The sequence below is a fragment of the Penaeus japonicus genome, unplaced genomic scaffold (assembly GCF_977035675.1).
Source record: "Penaeus japonicus unplaced genomic scaffold, GWHDUDI00000001_assembly GWHDUDI00000002, whole genome shotgun sequence".
In the NCBI taxonomy this organism is placed as follows: domain Eukaryota; kingdom Metazoa; phylum Arthropoda; class Malacostraca; order Decapoda; family Penaeidae; genus Penaeus; species Penaeus japonicus.
In genome coordinates, this window is record NW_028234404.1 from 7,171,593 (window position 1) to 7,191,592 (window position 20,000).

The window sequence follows — 20,000 nt, forward strand, 5'->3', positions numbered from 1 at the left end:
GTATATATTAGTGATGCTCAAAGATCAGACTGTGTTATCACCATGATCACAGCAGTACAATGTATATGATTTTCTATAAGAGAATCGAATCTCTCCTTTCCCAGCATGAGCCACCTGGAAACTTTGGAGCAATCAATCAAGTAAACGGGCAAGTTCCAGTGCAAGCGGCCAACGATAACGTTGCGCCGCAGCCGGAAGTGGCCAATGACAACCTGGACATCAATGATGATCCAGCCAATCAGGAGCTGGCTCCTGTGCCAGCAAATCAAAACATAGGGGAAGGTAGGTTTCAGTTTTCATTTTGTGAAGGATTTAAATATTTTTGATTGTCGTTTTTTTTTTTCTTTTTTTTATTACTCTTGGTATTTGTCTACTTTTCATAATTATTTAGAATCTGTATTGTCTGTCTGCATCATTGTTTTCATATTACTGTACCATTCAACATTCAGTAGTACAAGCATAATCATAATTATTGAGGTTTGGGTTTAAAAAAACTCTTAATCCAAATAAAGTGATTGTCACTCTCTAGACAGCATTATCAGCCTGGAAGACCCAATAGCACCAGGCCATGAATCTCTAACCCACAACACCATTAAATCTAGAACTCAGTGACTCAAGACCTCCTCCTCTGACCAGGTGGGGAGGGCGAGATCATCCACGAGGGGGCTCCAGCCAACAACAACCTGGACCCGGGAGCTGCCGCAGACGACCTGAACTGGAACCCCATCGAGTGGGACCGGGCGGCCGAGGAGCTCACCTGGGAGCGCCTGCTGGGTCTCGACGGCTCGCTCGTGTTTCTAGAACATGTGTTCTGGGTGGTCTCTCTCAACACTATGTTCATTTTGGTCTTTGGTGAGTTGGTCGCTGGTGGTTTTTAGGTTAGTTTCTGTAAGTTGGGTAATTTTGGTCATTAGATTTGTCTTCATTTTTTAAGCTGTTGGGTATTATTTATGCTGATTAATGTTGATTTAATCTTTGTTATGAAGTGTTAACAAAAAGAAAAAAGAATGGAAGTTACATGTTAATACTGCACATAGATATTTCCATTTTAATGATTTAAACAGAGCGCAACCTTTCATTACTTACAGTACAATGGGAGAATTTAAATAATGCTTCAGATCAGAATACAGATATCAAAATAGCCAATTTAGTAATGTTATTTTCAAAATTTTCTTTTTTTCCTTCCACAGCATTTTGTCCATATCACATTGGACACTTTACCATAGTTGGTTTTAAACTTAAAGCATGGGTGTCTGCATCACACTTTGAGGGTCTTCTGACAGCATTGTGTGGGTACTGTGTGGTTGGCTTATGCCTGGTGCTATTACATACACTGGCTGCAATTATCAGGCTAAACAGGTAAGCTGAAATACACTTTTCTTTTTTCTCACAATCATAGGGAGTCGATGATAATTTGGACAATTTATGAAAATAAATTATGATATAGATTCTTAGGATTATTTGTTACTGCTGTTGTTAGATATCACTTCATGTATATGATACTGGAGAAATACATTTCCAGCTGTGCTCAGTCATTTTTGACTAAGGTTTTATATCACTCATTCTACAATGTTGAGATCATTTTGAAATAGCTTTAGAACTACAACTGTATATGAGCTTTTGCTTACAAATTGTTGAAAAGTCCTTTTGTTTTGCAAAGAAATATGCTAAGAAGTGCAGATGTTTTCATTAAAAAAAACTTATTTCTCAAAAGAATATTTTATATTTTATGGTTACATTCATTCATTTTTTTATTTTTCTTGTTTTTACCCTGCAGGTCAAAGCGTGTCCTAGGTTTATGTTATGTTGTAGTTAAAGTTGCTCTACTGAGTGTAGTGGAGATAGGGGTCTTCCCTCTGATAGGTGGCTGGTGGCTGGACATTTGTTCCCTCTCCCTCTTTGATGCAACGCTTAAGGTATGTGGTACATTGTGAATTGTTTTATTTATTTATTTTTTTTATTCCCCTTGAGAGATTTAGAGCGTAGTCAACAAAAGACTTGAATGGAAGTGTGCAGTTATCTTTTATACTTGTGAATGTTTTTGATATTTGTTTATTTGTAATTGTTTTTGGAATTCTTGAAAACCCCCCAAAATTAATAAAAGATAAATAAAACGGAGTTCATTCTGAATAGGACCGAGAGGTGAGCTTTAAGATGGCGCCGGGCACATCCATGTTCATCCATTGGCTGGTAGGGATGGTCTACGTCTTCTACTTCGCCTCCTTTATCCTCCTCCTGCGGGAAGTGCTGAGGCCGGGCGTGCTGTGGTTCCTCAGGAATCTCAATGACCCAGACTTCAATCCCGTACAAGAGGTCAGTCGATGTGCTGGAATCAAAGGCAGGTGCCTTGATTTGTTGAGATTATGTTGAGATGAAACGATCACAGTGAGAAAAGGAAAGTTAATTAAAAGGTTTAAATGTTTCAGCATCTCATTTTGGTTTTATTTAATTTCATTTTTTTTTTCACATGTTATTGTGTTTGTGCTTTATAGATTTTGCTCTAAGGAAATAAAAGCTGATAGTGATGATCCATTTTGATATCAACCCCTTATGCTTTGCGCTGTCTGTCCCCAGATGATCCACCTGCCCATCGTGCGCCACACTCGACGCTTCTTGGCCTCCATGGTCATATTCGGTTCCACAGTCTTGTTGATGTTGTGGCTGCCTATAAAGATCATTCATGGACTATGGCCTTCATTTTTACCATATCATATTACACTATCAAGGTAAATAAGCCATAAGAAAGGTAGAACTTGGAAGAAAATGAAGTAGGTGGAGAATATTGATGTATTTTATTCAGTTTAATGTGACAAGTAATACAATCTGTTTTGTTGATAGTGATACCCCAGTGAGTGAGCTGTCACTGGAGCTGCTGCTGCTCCAGGTAATACTTCCAGCGCTGCTAGAACAAGGTCATACTCGAGTCTGGCTGAAACTCTTGGTCAGACACTGGTGTGCTGCTGTATCTCACATTCTGGGACTGAGATCGTACTTGCTAGGCGATGTGGCTCTTGATGCTCAGGTAGGAGGCTGATGAAAAACTAATAAACTAACTTGATTTAGAATGTATTTTTCCAGAACTTTTATGTTTGTATATGACTAGGGTGACCATATTGTAAATATTTATATTTATACATCTAATACACACATTGCATTATTATAGGGAGGTGGTGTTGTGATTGGAGGTGATACAGCTGGTGCTGCTGGAGAAGGTGGAGCAGGTGGTGCAGCTGCCCCTCCAGTAGAAGTGGAGCAGGTCGATCCTGAGCTTGTGGAAGGCCTGGTGAACCCTGTCGTTGGAGGGCCTGGGGGTGGTGACGCCCTGGGAGGGGGTCTCGGTGCGGCTCACCAGGCATTGCTCCAGCGAGATGGGCCGACAGGTGGGGTCTCTCTCTCCTGCCGTGGGGTTTTGTGTTTGATTTGCCTCTATGCTAAGTTTGACTCCCATAGTTAATTGGTTTGGGGATCATTCACACGCACTCTTGCTTTCTTTTCAGGTTTCCAGGCTTACTTGCGGCCGAGATGGTTCGGTGTGCGAATCTTGGGCTTGGTGATCATGATGTGTGTGAGCCTGACTGCTGCATCAATCATTTGTCTGACACTTCCTGTCTTGGTGGGTCGGCAGTGCATGTATCTTGCTCTTGGCGACACCAAAGTAAGTCAGACATAGTATGCGAAATGTCCTTGGGATGGAAAGATATGGAAATATTACTTTATGCCATAGTTTGAAAGGTCGAAAGAACTTAATAGTATTTTAGCCGATAACACTGAAATCATATTGTTAGTGATGTCACATATAAGCAGATAGATAATAGATTTTTATTTTCAAGGTACATGAACTATATACTGGTGCATGTGGTCTGTACCTATGTTTGCTCAGTATTCGAGGCATCACTCTCCTCGTCTCCTGGATAATGCTCGGATGGTCGCAAGTCATCCTACGCTTGAAGCAATGGGGCATCATGGTAAGTACATGATTGATAGGAAATTTATAGTCTCAGGTTTTTGTTTGCATACATATTAACTGTATTTTGTGGCTTTCATCACCAGAGTGATTTATAAACAAATTCTGTTTCAGGGCACTAAGGCACTGGTGGCGCTAGTTGTGGTGGCAGTGATTGTGCCGTTGATGGTGGGGGTTCTTATGGAGCTGGTCATCGTCATCCCCTTGCGAGTTCCCCTTCATCAGACGCCCATCATCTTCCTCTGGCAGGTGGGTTGTGTTGCTGAAGGGAAAAATGTCAATGAAAAATCACTTACTGAATGCATTTGTATTATATTTATTTATAAATATAAATATAAATATAAATATAAATATAAATATAAATATAAATATAAATATAAATATAAATATAAATATAAATATAAATATAGATATAAATATAAATATAAATATAAATATAGATATAGATATAGATATAGATATAGATATAAATATAAATATAAATATAAATATAAATATAAATATAAATATAAATATAAATATAAATATAAATATAAATATAAATATAAATATAAATATAAATGTGTGTGTGTGTGTGTGTGTGTGTGTGTGTGTGTGTGTGTGTGTGTGTGTGTGTGTGTGTGTGTGTGTGTGTGTGTGTGTGTGTGTGTGTCTCTGTGTGTGTGTGTGTGTGTGTCTGTGTGTGTGTTTGTGTGTGTGTCTGTGTGTGTGTCTGTGTGTGTGTGTGTGTGTGTGTGTGTGTGTGTGTGTGTTCTGTGTGTGTGTATGTGTGTGTGTGTGTGTGTGTTGTGTGTGTGTGTGTGTGTGTGTGTGTGTGTTGTGTGTGTGTGTGTGTGTGGTGTGTGTGTTGTGTGTGTGTGTGTGTGTGTGTGTGTGTGTGTGTGTGTGTGTGTGTGTGTGTGTGTGTGTGTGTGTGTGTGTGTGTGTGTGTGTGTGTGTGTGTGTGTGTGTGTGTGTGTGTGACTAACTTTGCTGACCTAAAAAAAAAAAAAGTACAATATTTTTAGATTTATAAATTTTAATGATACAGCCTTCAGTGAACACTGGTTAAAAAAATGTTAGACAGATGCTATATAAATGTTTATTTCTCTGTGGATTTAGATAGCTACTATTATAGATGATTTAATATGTATTGATATTTCAGTTTTGTATATTTGATAATATAATTTGTGTTAAGTTGAATACAAAGGATCTAGTTTAGCCCCGACACAAAAATATAACATATGTCCTGGATACGTCCTGCACTCGTATCCTCCATTTATCCATTTATCCTTTCTCTGGTTAGGACTGGGCCCTGGGAGTCCTCTACACAAAGATCATGTGTGCGCTGGTCATGATGGGCCCAAACTGGTGGCTGAAGACGAACCTAGAACATATCTACTTGGGAGGAGTGCGTGGACTGGACCTGAACCTGCTTGTGGGCCAAACGGCACTTCCGGTCATCGCGAGCCTAGGTGCCTGTCTCACCATTCCCTACGTCACCGCACATACGCTAGCCCCTCTCTTCGTGCCCCCTAGTGCTCTGGTAAGTCTGATTGCTTTTTTTGTTTTTATTTGGTTATGGTGATGATGATGATGATGATGATGATGATGATGATGATGATGATGATGATGATGATGATGATGATGATGATGATGATGATGATGATGATGATGATGATGATGATGATGATGATGATGATGATGGTGTATATTGAATTGTTATTATTATCATCGTTATTTTTTTTTTTAATCTCTCTTTTCCCCTTTTCTTTTCATTCTTTATTTTTTCTTCATCGATAATTTTCCTTTCCCTCTCTTCTTTGTCATTTTGCTATTACTTTCATGGGCTTTATTAAGACCTATTTTTAACTTGACTGTGAAAGTTTGTCTCTGCAGTTTGAGTAGCTTTACCTCTTTATTGAACAGCTAACATAGGAAGCAATTTTTGTCTCTTGACAGGTTCTGGTGGAACGCCGCATATACCCTGCACTGTTGATCATAACACTGCTGTCTACCCTCATCATCATGCAAGTTGTACAGTTCACCCGACTCTACGAACACATAAAAAACGACAAGTACCTGGTCGGGCGTCGACTTGTGAACTATGACCACACGAGCACCCAGACCTCCTCCCCGAGGCTCGAGAGCGAGATCACCCCGTTCGTCAGGTGAAGGTGACGGGGGTAGGTGGTAGACGCCCTCAGAGTATGCCTGTGAATGGATGTAATATATTTTGTCAAGGTGCGATAATACCTGGCGTTCAGAAGAGCAAGAAGAGGAGTTACACAAGAAGTGGAAATGGGATTCTGGTCTGATTGTGTAATGAATTATTTATATTATTATGATCATCATTATTATTATCATCATTATTACTATTATAGTTATTATTATTATAATTTTTATTATTATTAATCTATGTAAATATATTCTCATGGTCTGAGTAAGTCATATAGGTACCTTGTCTCATACTTCAGTCCCAAGTATTCAATGTGTGATGTGTCTTAGGCGAGACACCTGTCCGTACCCTCAAGTCCAGGGAACGTGTGGGGGTTAGGCTTACCTGGTGAGACGAGCGGTGATTTGAGTGACGGAAACAAGGCGACGTGTAGGTAAGGTTTATGAGAAGAAAAAAAACAACACTGATGTCTATATTTTATTTTGCATACCATAACCGAAGGGATTTTAGTTACTAGATTGCAGATTATATTCCTTTATGTGTATAATATACAGTAAAAACTATTATCACGTGAAATAGTTATATATATGTATATATATTATAAAAAATGAAAAAATAGGGTAGGGGAGGATTTTATTTTTTCAGGGAGTATATGTATTTTGTATTATTTATTGTTATTATTATTATTTATTATTATTATTATTATTATTATTATTATTATTATTATTATTATTATTATTATTATTATTATTATTATTATTATTATTATTATTATTATTATTATTATCATCATCATCATTTTTATTATTATTATTATTATTATTATTATTATTATTATTATTATGATTATGATTATCATCATCATTATCATTATCATTAACATCATTATTGTTATAATTATTATCATTCTTACTGTTATTATTATTATTATTATTATTATTATTATTAATTTTGTTCCAGGGTGAGAAATTTTATTTGTTTTTTCAAAGCAGATTTTATATGAAAACTATTTGTAGTGTAAATAATAATTAATAAACAGACTTTACATGCAATGCACAAAAGTAAAAGGATAGTTTGTGAGGCCTTTTTGTATTCAATAAACAAGTCACAATGTAAATGAATTTTTGAAAACTACACACAAGTGTATCGTTTCACAGTGTGAGTAATAACACATTTTTGTGATGTAGTTCTAAGAAGAAAACAGAAGCCATTGTTTTGCCGTGTTATACAACTGCATTACGAGTTAAAGTATTGATAATTCCGATATTCGTGAAGACAGACTGGTGTTTTCAGCCTTCACACTCAAAGTTTGTAATTATCATGATTCATTGCGTGAAGTGTGTGCAACTGATCTGTGATGCAGAGAGCATTTAGTCATGGTTATGTACTTTATTATTAATATATATATATTTTTTTCCTTTTTTCCCCCTCTTTCAACTGATGATAAAAGAGGAGGTTTACATGTTATGCCGGAGGAGTGATAGCATGTTTTTACTGTATCGATACAGAAGCCATTATTGCCTCGCTATTATGAGGCGTTTACATATATATATATATACAGTTTGCAATAGAGGCTCTTCAGGCAGTTTTTGTACTTGTCTTGTGATAAAACATGAATGGTTTGCTTCCTTTCATGAGTTTTATTGATTCTAGGAGTGTTTTCTGGAAAGAAATTTGCAAATATATTTATCAAATTTGTAAGTAATAAATGATATTATTTAGATTTGCATTTTATAATCAGAGAGCAATTTGTTTCCAAATTAATATATGAAGCAAGTCTTATGCAGAAATTACTTAAACGTAGTGTTACTTAACTTTCCGAATATTACTGGCTTGGTTGATCTTTTCCTTCTTAAGAATGATGATTATACCAACACTGATAATCGTTTGTGTGGGCTTATGATGTACAACAAGATGTTTACAAGTTACACAAAGAAAAGTAAAGTACCACATTCAGTAAAGAGTTTAACACGTTTTGACGGGAGCATCACTCATGAAACATATTACCTTATGACCGAGGAAGTGCGCTTTGGGTGGAGGTTATTGGCTCTTGTGAATTGTAAAGTAGTTACCCATCATGGAAAGACTTCTAAATCTCGATATGAACACCTACAAGTGGACTATGCAAATTAGTTCATTTAGGTTGATTGACATTGATGAAAAAAAAATATTTATATATATCAACAGAAAAAACGATCATGGGCTTTGTTAAATTATTAGTTACATACAAGGGAACTGCCTAAGATAACCGAGGGACTAGGAAGTTGGTTAAGGACTGACGCGTATGGGAAATCACCACTAATGGATTGTCAGGTGCACGAGGAAGGAATTAACCAACTACATTGTGTACAGGTAGTTGATTCCTTCTAATCCAGAGAAGCGCAGATAGCGTCTCTCTCACTCTTTCTCGGAGTTGCTATTTGCAGTGTCTTCTCCCAGGTAAGACGCGTGGCAGACTTGATAAATATGCAGGAACGTATATATTCTACAATTTACTGGTATGCATCTCATCTCGCTGTGTAGACTTTTCTTTGCCAACTAGAAGAAAGAATGCCAATGATTATATAAAATTGTAGTAAAGAAAAGTTAAAATAACATAGTTTGAATACCGTAGTCTGTTTCTACCCAACATTCAAAGCAAGAACGAAGATGTCACGTCACCTCTCGGAACCTGGTTTGGTTTGTTCATTTATATAGTTGGTCTGTGGAAATGCAATCGGGGATAAAAAACAAAACAAAAAACAAGTGTGTGTGCATACGTTACTGATTTCCCTCTCATAATGTAATGTATTATTTTTTCACCAGCATGTACAGTTTCAGATGTAAATATCATTATATCATCTGCCTGGTGTGGAAGAATGTATAAAAGGAGATTTTTTCTTTATCAAATAAATGTTCACAATTTTTAAAATGTTTTATTGGATCCATGAATGAAACCCAAGCACAAGAATAGAAGGGTGATATTTCAATTGGATAATTTTTAAAAGGTTTTGTTATGTTGTTTGGAAGAACTTTCACACATTGTAGCTATTTATAACCATGTTTTAACTTTTACAGTCTTAAAATGTAATATGAATAATCTTCACAATGTAAAATAAATATGATTTATAGATTTATATTGAAAATTGTTAATTTGATTGGTATAGCATGGATTAGTGTTATATATTTATGGTTTTGCTCAAGTATGCTTGGTAAATACACTTGATTTTTAGAAGATTTTTATTTTTTTCACCATGAATTATTTTTTGCAAAGGTTTTCAGAAAGAAAAGTCAGTCCTAACAATCTTGATATGTACTCTTTATTAGTGCTTAAAAAGGTAAAACGTAGTATATAATTATATAATTGAAGATACATATATACACACATTAAACACTTCAATATATAGTTGAAGAAATTATCTTAAAAACAATGGCTTTCATTATTGAGATTTCAGTGTCAGTAACAGAGCTCAAAGTAACACAAAATTACTTGAATCCTTTTACAAAAAAAAAAAAAAAGTATTAATACCCTGTAAAATATAACATATCCGTCCTTGACACTTAAAAACTATATACTTTTCTCATTGATTCAAATTAGTATTACTAGAGAAATCTCTCTCTCCATTAACTTCATATTACAAAATACTCTTAAATGCTTGCATAATATTCAGTCAAAAGCACTGTACGAGAAGCCGTAACAAATCACCAGAATAAATTCTTACTGGACAATACACTGGTGAGCATAGCAAGCACATTTAAATTAAAAAACCAATTTAACGCTGACAGCATCGTTACGAAAATATTAAAAGCGAAATGGCACAAGCAATAACTCAAGTTTCGGACAGACTGATGAAATCTGACCGCGAGAACTCAACCGGAGAGTGACTCGATCCCAGAATCTTTCGTCCTGTCAGCGAAGTGGTCATTAGAGATGTCAGAAATCTTGGTCACGCCGGCCTGGTGCGTGCTGGTGCTCTTGGACACACGTCGAGCTTGGGCACGAGAACGATGCCTCGAAATGTTCTCCAGGCGGCGGACTGTCCTGCCGAAGGCTTCTGGGCTCTCCATGCTTACCACCGGGTTCTGGACCGCCTCCTTCGGTCTTCTCCTCAGAGAGTACCTGGAGTTCGCCCAACCGCCTGACTCCTCGAACTGGAAAAAAATGTCCTTTTGTATTAAGTATGTTTCTCGGATTATCATTTCCCTCGATCATACTATCGACTAGAAACATATAATTCGAAAAGGCAGTGCATTAGAAATGAATAGAAATGTAATATTACATGTATACGTATCTGTACTCCCCTGACAATAAAAAAAAAGAATGAAAAAAAGTCATTCTCACAAAAAACAGAGAATTCAAAGCCCTGCTCACATCATAATCATCTAGCAGTTGGTCTTCGATGTCCGAAGCATCGCTGGGCTCATAAGTATCATCAGAAGAAGCACTGTCATTCAGCACGTGAGACAGGCTGGCTAGCGTCGTGCTGGTTAGTTCCAAGGCTCCAGCTGGGGGGAAAAGATTAGAGCTTTTATGATTCAACTTTGTACTTACTCTTGAGAATTAAAACATTTAGGGTACTTCCTTTGGAAAATCAAAATCGTCCTCTCACAAAAGACAACATCACTGTTAGTATTTCTAGTACACTCTAAGATGTGGGACGTCCTTTATAAATTTTAAGACAATTTCAGCTTTACTTAGTAGTGAGTGAAGAAGGATGATCACTCCCTCTAGAGTAAGAATTCAACCTGAGTTTGCATTGCTAACTAAGCCCTTTTTTCAAATGGATCTGGGAAGACAAAGCCCCAGGGGTACACTAAGGTACCTAACCACACTCCTTATTAGATAAATAGGATCAAACCTGGCGTATTGTTCATCAGTTTCTTGATTTCACTCGTAGCGGATGCGAGTTCTTCCAGACGCGCAGCTGTGACTGCAACGGGGTCCCTGTCATGCATAAATATATATCATGAGTCCGCATAGTTTGTGTACACAATTGAAGATAGTATTGTTTACGTGAGAATGAATATTTTAATTGAGAATGATATTTTTCTATAACACATGATATGTCACTGACGTTTCTATATTTTGTTTTCATCCATAGATACGTTAATTACATTTCTTACATTGTGTAATTACTAATTCTCATTCACATTTTTTCCCTATGTTTGTCACAATGAACTCTATTCACATCTTTAAAAAAAAAAGTCATTCTTCAAAAAGTTAAAATAAACGGGTATCCGATCTAAAAACAAACTTTTCTCAGATAAAAATATAAATTCTACATACAAAACCAAAGTAACATCCAGAAACAGGTAACCCGATATTTCTAACACTAATTAACACCAAAATCGCAATCGCTCACCTGTAGGACAACACAGCACGAATGAGGGCAAGGCAGCACACAGCCACACACCCGCGTCGAATGGCCCAAACAGCTGTGTGGACTTCTATCTGCAATGTTTATTAATCTTCATATTAGATTTTATACGTAGTTCAATATATATTTTATTGCTACAACTCTACAACTCTACAAGTATACAAGTAGACACACACACACACACACACACACACACACACACACACACACACACACACACACACACACACTATATATTATTGGTACAACTCTACAAGTATACTCTGTGTAACGTTTGTACATCTTTTCAATGCTCCGACCAAAGGTAAGTCCCATATCGCACACAGAAAAGTAGATACACATCCCCTAAATATGTATACATATAATTACACAAATATATAAATATAATTACACAGAAGCGTAATTACGTGAAGTAACCGAGAGATCCCGATACCTAACGCACCCACACGAACTTACTTCCAACGCACCCACACGAACTTCCAACGCACCCACACGAACTTCCAACGCACCCACACGAACTTACTTCCAACGCACCCACACGAACTTACTTCCAACGCACCCACACGAACTTACTTCCAACGCACCCGCACGAACTTACTTCCAACGCACCCACACGAACTTACTTCCAACGCACCCACACGAACTTACTTCCAACGCACCCACACGAACTTACTTCCAACGCACCCACACGAACTTACTTCCAACGCACCCACACGAACTTACTTCCAACGCACTCACACGAACTTCCAACGCACTCACACGAACTTACTTCCAACGCACCCGCACGAACTTACTTCCAACGCACCCGCACGAACTTACTTCCAACGCACCCGCACGAACTTACTTCCAACGCACCCGCACGAACTTACTTCCAAAGCACCGCACGAACTTACTTCCAACGCACCCGCACGAACTTACTTCCAACGCACCCGCACGAACTTACTTCCAACGCACCCGCACGAACTTACTTCCAACGCACCCGCACGAACTTACTTCCAACGCACCCGCACGAACTTACTTCCAACGCACCCGCACGAACTTACTTCCAACGCACCCGCACGAACTTACTTCCAACGCACCCGCACGAACTTACTTCCAACGCACCCGCACGAACTTACTTCCAACGCACCCGCACGAACTTACTTCCAACGCACCCGCACGAACTTACTTCCAACGCACCCGCACGAACTTACTTCCAACGCACCCGCACGAACTTACTTCCAACGCACCCGCACGAACTTACTTCCAACGCACCCGCACGAACTTACTTCCAACGCACCCGCACGAACTTACTTCCAACGCACCCACACGAACTTACTTCCAACGCACCCACACGAACTTACTTCCAACGCACCCACACGAACTTACTTCCAACGCACCCACACGAACTTACTTCCAACGCACCCACACGAACTTACTTCCAACGCACCCACACGAACTTACTTCCAACGCACCCACACGAACTTACTTCCAACGCACCCACACGAACTTACTTCCAACGCACCCACACGAACTTACTTCCAACGCACCCACACGAACTTACTTCCAACGCACCCACACGAACTTACTTCCAACGCACCCACACGAACTTACTTCCAACGCACCCACACGAACTTACTTCCAACGCACCCACACGAACTTACTTCCAACGCACCCACACGAACTTACTTCCAACGCACCCGCACGAACTTACTTCCAACGCACCCGCACGAACTTACTTCCAACGCACCCGCACGAACTTACTTCCAACGCACCCGCACGAACTTACTTCCAACGCACCCGCACGAACTTACTTCCAACGCACCCGCACGAACTTACTTCCAACGCACCCGCACGAACTTACTTCCAACGCACCCGCACGAACTTACTTCCAACGCACCCACACGAACTTACTTCCAACGCACCCACACGAACTTACTTCCAACGCACCCACACGAACTTACTTCCAACGCACCCACACGAACTTACTTCCAACGCACCCACACGAACTTACTTCCAACGCACCCACACGAACTTACTTCCAACGCACCCACACGAACTTACTTCCAACGCACCCACACGAACTTACTTCCAACGCACCCACACGAACTTACTTCCAACGCACCCACACGAACTTACTTCCAACGCACCCACACGAACTTACTTCCAACGCACCCACACGAACTTACTTCCAACGCACCTGCCACACGAACTTCCAACGCACCTGCCACACGAACTTCCAACGCACCCGCCACACGAACTTCCAACGCACCCGCCACACGAACTTCCAACGCACCTGCCACACGAACTTCCAACGCACCCACACGAACTTCCAACGCACCCACACGAACTTCCAACGCACCCACACGAACTTCCAACGCACCCACACGAACTTACTTCCAACGCACCCACACGAACTTCCAACGCACTCACACGAACTTCCAACGCACCCACACGAACTTCCAACGCACCCACACGAACTTCCAACGCACCCACACGAACTTCCAACGCACCCACACGAACTTCCAACGCACCCACACGAACTTCCAACGCACCCACACGAACTTCCAACGCACCTGCCACACGAACTTCCAACGCACCCACACGAACTTCCAACGCACTCACACGAACTTCCAACGCATCCACACGAACTTCCAACGCACCCAACACGAACTTCCAACGCACCCACACGAACTTCCAACGCACTCACACGAACTTCCAACGCACTCACACGAACTTACTTCCAACGCACCCACACGAACTTACTTCCAACGCACCCACACGAACTTCCCGTGCCGACCTCCCGACCGCCTCACCTGGAAGGAGTCGATGTGTGTGTTCGCGAGGAGCCAAGCCGTCACAGCTCGTTCCAAGGCAAGGGAAAAGGCGAGGATGGTGAGGAGGGACAAGCGAGCACTCACCGTCCTGGGGGTACAGGTGGCAACGAGTGTAACAAGGACACCGCTCACGTAAAAGACGACCTGAGATGGAACGAAGATGGAATTATTTTTATTCATTTTTTTATCACGTTTGCTATATCGTATCTTGATTCTGTCATTTTACCGGAAGGTGGTTTTCGTGCTGTAGATGTTTGATTAAGAGATGGAGGTATGCTTGCTCAATGGGAAACATAAGAAACAAAAGGAATGGTGAAACGTGATGAACGAGATGTGTTGACCACCATGAGACACTAGGCTAATAAAACCACGTGAATTCACCGAATAAAACTCGCCGAATTTTACTCACCGAATAAAACCACGTGAATTCACCGAATAAAACTCGCCGAATTTTACTTACCGAATAAAACCACGTGAATTCACCGAATAAAACTCGCCGAATTTTACTCACCGAATAAAACCACGTGAATTCACCGAATAAAACTCGCCGAATTTTACTTACCGAATAAAACCACGTGAATTCACCGAATAAAACTCGCCGAATTTTACTTACCGAATAAAACCACGTGAATTCACCGAATAAAACTCGCCGAATTTTACTTACCGAATAAAACCACGTGAATTCACCGAATAAAACTCGCCGAATTTTACTTACCGAATAAAACCACGTGAATTCACCGAATAAAACTCGCCGAATTTTACTTACTGAATAAAACCACGTGAATTCCCCCATGACGAGTGCCTGGAGTTGGGACACGCGGTCGAATACGTCGACGATGAGTCCTCGTTGCTCTGCCGTCGATTCCCTGTCGATTTAACGGAAATGAACGTCTTTTAGTGAGAATCGGCCGAAATGAATCGATCTTATGACAACAATGGGTGTGAATGCATTTCCCAAAAGGCACGATACACTGGTAAAGAAAAATCCTTCAGGGCTGATAAATATATAAATTAATAAAATGCCATGAATGATAATCAGAGAAAATATCTAAATAAAATCAGCAACATAGAAACATATAAGCTAATTAAAAAAAAAAGAGCATTACTTGAATTCCGCAAAAACGCCTTTTATCGCCTCTCGAGACGCCACCATCTGGTTGTCCAGCTGGTTGCGCAGAGCAGTGGCCGAGTCAACCGCCCGACTCAGCTGGGAGCTCACGTCTTCAGAAGCAGTTCTGAGGCTGTAACAACACACATTATATTATATACAAGTCAAAGATATTATACATAAATCAAAGATATTATACATAAGTCAAAGATATTATACATAAGTCAAAGATATTATACATAAGTCAAAGATATTATACATAAGTCGAAGATATTATACATAAGTCGAAGATATTATACATAAGTCGAAGATATTATACATAAGTCGAAGATATTATACATAAGTCAAAGATATTATACATAAGTCGAAGATATTATACATAAGCCAAAGATATTATATATAAATCAAAGATATTATACATAAGTCAAAGATATTACACATAAGACAAAGATATCATAAATAAGCCAAAATAAAATTAATACTTCTTTTCCAAATATATCTCTAAACCCCTCCCACAACCCCCCCACCGACAAAACAACCCCCAACCACCTCCCTCAAAGAACCCCGAAACTCCCTACTTGTCAATAGCACTCGAAGTCGACTGGTGCCACGCCTGTGCCTGGAGGAAGTGGCACATGGCAAGGGTGTTGGTGAGCATCGACGAGTAAATAGAGGCGGCCCTTGCGTCCAGTCCTTCCATGCAATGACTCAACTGTTGATCGCTCCGGCACGGGTACACGGGCCACCCGAACCTCAGCATGTAGCAGTTGGTAAAGGACAAGGCGAGTCGGCTCTGAACCTGGAAGGAAAAGGTTATTATTATCATTATTTATATAAGATTTAGGCTCTATAAGCCAAGCACTGGGGCATCAATGGCCATTCAGCGCTTTAACATCAGAACTGAAAAGGTGTGTTTTTTTTTTAAAGTTTCAGATGCCATCGATGGGGAGGTTTGCTTGGGGTGGGGGGTAATGGGGAGGGAGGGGGAGGGAGGGGGAGGGAGGGGGGAGGGAGTGGGAGTGGGGGTAGGGGAGGGAGTGGGAGTGGGGGTAGGGGAGGGAGTGGGAGTGGGAATGGGGGAGGGAGTGGGAGTGGGAATGGGGGAGGGAGTGGGAGTGGGGGTGGGGGAGGGAGTGGGAGTGGGGGTAGGGGAGGGAGTGGGAGTGGGGGTATGGGAAGGGGAGTGGGGGTAGGGGAGGGAGTGGAGTGGGGTGGGGAGGGAGTGGGAGTGGGAGGATGGGAGTGGGAATGGGGAGGAGTGGGAGTGGGGGGTAGGGAGAGGGGTGGGGAGTGGGGAGGGGAGGGGAGGGGGAGTGGGGGTAGGGAGGGAGTGGGAGTGGGGATGGTGGGAGTGGGGGGGGGAGTGGGGGAGGGGAGTGGGGTGGGGGTAGGGGGGAGGGAGTGGGAGTGGGGGTGGGGGAGGGAGTGGGAGTGGGGGTAGGGGAGGGAGTGGGAGTGGGAGTGGGGGTAGGGGAGGGAGGGGTGTGGGGATGGGGGTAGGGGAGGGAGGGGTGTGGGGGTGGGGGGTGGGAGTGGGGGTAGGGGAGGGAGTGGGAGTGGGAATGGGGGAGGGAGTGGGAGTGGGGGTAGGGGAGGGAGTGGGAGTGGGGGTAGGGGAGGGAGTGGGAGTGGGGGTAGGGGAGGGAGTGGGAGTGGGGGTAGGGGAGGGAGTGGGAGTGGGGGTAGGGGAGGGAGTGGGAGTGGGGGTAGGGGAGGGGGAGGGAGTGGGGGAAGGGGAGGGGGGGGGGGGGGGGGGAGTGGGAGTGGGGGTAGGGGAGGGAGTGGGAGTGGGGGTAGGGGAGGGAGTGGGGGTAGGGGAGGGAGTGGGAGTGGGGGTGGGGGGAGGAGTGGGAGAGGGAGTGGGAGTGGGGGAGGGAGTGGGAATGGGAGGGGAGGGAGTGGGAGTGGGGGTAGGGGAGGGAGGGGAGTGGGAGTGGGGAGGGAGTGGGAGTGGGGGGAGTGGGAGGGGGGAGTGGGAGTGGGGGGAGTGGTAGGGGAGGGAGTGGGAGTGGGGGAGGGAGTGGGAGTGGGAGTGGGGGAGGAGTGGGAGTGGGGAGGGGTGGAGGGAGTGTGAGTGGGGTGGGGGGATGGGAGGGATGTCGGGAGGAGTGGGAAGGGGAGGAGGGGGAGTGGAGTGGGGGGGAGTGGAGTGGGGTAGGAGTGGGGAGTGGGGGAGGGAGTGGGAGTGGGAGTGGGGGAGGGAGTGGGAGTGGGGGAGGGAGTGGGAGTGGGAGTGGGGGAGGGAGTGGGAGTGGGGGAGGGAGTGGGAGTGGGGGAAGGAGTGGGAGTGGGGGAAGGAGTGGGAATAGGGGAGGGAGTGGGAATAGGGGAGGGAGTGGGAGTGGGGGAGGGAGTGGGAGTGGGGGAGGGAGTGGGAGTGGGGGAGGGAGTGGGAGTGGGGGAGGGAGTGGGGGTGGGGGGGGGAGGGGGGGTGGGGGGGGGAGGGGGGGTGGGGGTGGGAGTGGGGGTGGGGGGGGGAGTGGGAGTGGGGGAGGGAGTGGGAGTGGGGTGGGGAGTGGGGGTGGGGGGAGTGGAGTGGGGGGGAGGGAGGGGAGTGGGGGAGGGGGAGTGGGGAGGGAGTGGGATGGGGAGGGAGTGGGAGTGGGGAAGGAGGGGAGTGGGAGTAGGGGAGTGGGAGTGGGGGAAGGAGTGGTGGGGAGGGTGGGAGGGGGAGGAGTGGGAGTGGGGAGAGAGTGGGTGTGGGGGAGAGGGGAGTGGGACGGGGGAGGGAGTGGGAAGGAGAGGGAGTGGGGAGGGGGGAGATGGGAGGAGTGGATAGGGAGGGAGTGGAGGGGAGGATGGGGGGGAAGGAGTGGGAGGTGGGGAGGGAGTGGGAGGTGGGGAAGGAGTGGGATGGGGGAGGTGGGGAAGGGGAGGGAGTGGGAGTGGGGGAAGGAGTGGGAATAGGGGAGGGAGTGGGAGTGGGGGAAGGAGTGGGAGTGGGGGAGGGAGTGGGAGTGGGGGAGGGAGTGGGAGTGGGGGAAGGAGTGGGAGTGGGGGAGGGAGTGGGAGTGGGGGAAGGAGTGGGAATAGGGGAGGGAGGGGGAGGGAGGGAATAGGGGAAGTGGGAGTGGGGGAAGGAGTGGGAATAGGGGAGGGAGTGGGAGTAGGAGTGGGGGAAGGAGTGGGAGTAGGGGTAGGAGTGGGAGTAGGGGAGGGAGTGGGAGTGGGAGTGGGGGTGGGAGTGGGAGGGGGGAGGGAGTGGGAGGGGGGAGTGAGTGGGAGTGGGGAGGGGGGAGTGGGAGTGGGGGAAGGAGGAGGGAGTGGGGAGTGGGAGGGGGGAGGGGAGGAGTGGGAGTGGGGGAGGAGTGGGAGTGGGAGTGGGGGAGGAGTGGGATGGAGGGAAAGGGGGAGTGGGGAGGGAGGGGGGTAGGGGAGGGAGTGGGAAGTGGGAGTGGGGGAGGGAAGGAGGGAGTGGGGGAGGGAGTGGGAGTGGGGGAGGAGTGGGAATAGGGGAGGGAGTGGGAGTGGGGAGGAGTGGGAGTGGGAGGAGGGAGTGGGAGTGGGGAAAGGAGTGGGAGTGGGGAGTGTGGATAGGGGGGGAAGTGGGAGTGGGGGAGGAGTGGGGGAGTGGGAGTGGGAGTGGGAGTGGGTGAGGGGGGATGGGAGTGGGAGTGGGGGATGGGAGGAGTGGGGGAGGAGTGGGAGTGGGAGTGGGGGATGGGAGGGAGTGGGAATGGGTGGAGTGGAGTGGGGGGGAGTGGGAATGGGGGAGGGAGTGGGAATGGGAGTGGGAGAGGGAGTGGGGGAGGGAGAGTGGGAGTGGGGTAGGGAGGGAGTGGGAGGAGAGGGGGAGGGGGAGGATGGGGGAGTGGAGGGGAGGAGTGGGAGTGGGGGGGATAGGGGAGTGGGAGTTGGAGTGAGTGGGAGTGGGAGTGAGTGGTAGTGGGAGTGGGGGGAGGGAGTGGAGTGGGGGAAGGAGTGGATAGGGGGGAGGGAGTGGGATAGGGGAGGAGTGGGATGGGGGAAGTGGAGTGGGGTAGGGGAGGGAGTGGGATGGGGAGTGGGGGAGGGAGTGGAGTGGGGGTGGGGGAGGGAGTGGGAGTGGGGGTGGATAGGGAGGGAGTGGGAGTGAGTGGGGGTGAGTGGGAGGGAGTGGGAGTGGGAGTGGGAGTGAGTGGGAGGGAGTGGGAGTGGGAGGAGTGGAGGGGATGGGAGGAGGGAGTGGGGAGGGGGAGGAGTGGATGGGAGGGAGGGAGGGGGAGTGGAGGGAGGGGAGGGAGGGGGTAGGGGAGTGGGAGGGAGTGGAGTGGAAGGAGTGGTGAGGGGGAGGAGTGGGGAGTGGGGGTAGGGAGTGGGAGTGGGAAGGGTGGGAGTGGGAATAGGGGAGGGAGTGGGAGTGGGGGAGGGAGTGGGAGGGAGGGAGGGAGGGAGGAGGAGGCTGGGGAGAGGGAGGGAGTGGGAGTGGGGGAAGGAGTGGGAATAGGGGAGTGAGTGGGAATGGGAGTGAGAATGGGGGAGGGAGTGGGAAGGGAGGGAGGGAGTGAGAATGGGGGAGGGAATGGGAGTGAGAGTGAGAGTGAGAGAGAAGGGGGAGGGAGTATATATAATAAGACGATTCCTATGATAAAAGTTATGGATGGTAACATTATGTGAT

At 45.0% G+C, this 20,000-nt stretch overlaps 2 protein-coding genes across 2 annotated transcripts in view; one reads left to right on the forward strand and one right to left on the reverse strand.

Moving 5' to 3' along the window:
• The window catches only part of LOC122248165 (E3 ubiquitin-protein ligase MARCHF6), an 18,495-nt gene extending 9,462 nt beyond the window's left edge, over positions 1 to 9,033 (forward strand). The window contains exons 5-17 of the mRNA XM_043008012.2: positions 105 to 282; positions 637 to 852; positions 1,191 to 1,359; positions 1,778 to 1,916; positions 2,134 to 2,313; positions 2,575 to 2,726; positions 2,839 to 3,022; positions 3,164 to 3,380; positions 3,498 to 3,655; positions 3,831 to 3,965; positions 4,079 to 4,213; positions 5,250 to 5,489; positions 5,906 to 9,033. Of these exons, the coding sequence (XP_042863946.1) occupies positions 105 to 282; positions 637 to 852; positions 1,191 to 1,359; positions 1,778 to 1,916; positions 2,134 to 2,313; positions 2,575 to 2,726; positions 2,839 to 3,022; positions 3,164 to 3,380; positions 3,498 to 3,655; positions 3,831 to 3,965; positions 4,079 to 4,213; positions 5,250 to 5,489; positions 5,906 to 6,118 (2,316 nt within the window). The 3' untranslated portion in view covers positions 6,119 to 9,033. The remainder of the gene's footprint in view (positions 1 to 104; positions 283 to 636; positions 853 to 1,190; positions 1,360 to 1,777; positions 1,917 to 2,133; positions 2,314 to 2,574; positions 2,727 to 2,838; positions 3,023 to 3,163; positions 3,381 to 3,497; positions 3,656 to 3,830; positions 3,966 to 4,078; positions 4,214 to 5,249; positions 5,490 to 5,905) is intronic.
• A 366-nt stretch (positions 9,034 to 9,399) lies between these two features.
• The window catches only part of LOC122248166 (uncharacterized), a 12,549-nt gene continuing 1,948 nt past the window's right edge, over positions 9,400 to 20,000 (reverse strand). Inside the window, exons 3-10 of the mRNA XM_086546400.1 lie at positions 15,982 to 16,202; positions 15,402 to 15,536; positions 15,062 to 15,161; positions 14,275 to 14,439; positions 11,465 to 11,553; positions 10,961 to 11,046; positions 10,474 to 10,607; positions 9,400 to 10,253 (exon numbers count right to left, since the gene is read on the reverse strand). Of these exons, the coding sequence (XP_086402526.1) occupies positions 9,972 to 10,253; positions 10,474 to 10,607; positions 10,961 to 11,046; positions 11,465 to 11,553; positions 14,275 to 14,439; positions 15,062 to 15,161; positions 15,402 to 15,536; positions 15,982 to 16,202 (1,212 nt within the window). The 3' untranslated portion in view covers positions 9,400 to 9,971. The remainder of the gene's footprint in view (positions 10,254 to 10,473; positions 10,608 to 10,960; positions 11,047 to 11,464; positions 11,554 to 14,274; positions 14,440 to 15,061; positions 15,162 to 15,401; positions 15,537 to 15,981; positions 16,203 to 20,000) is intronic.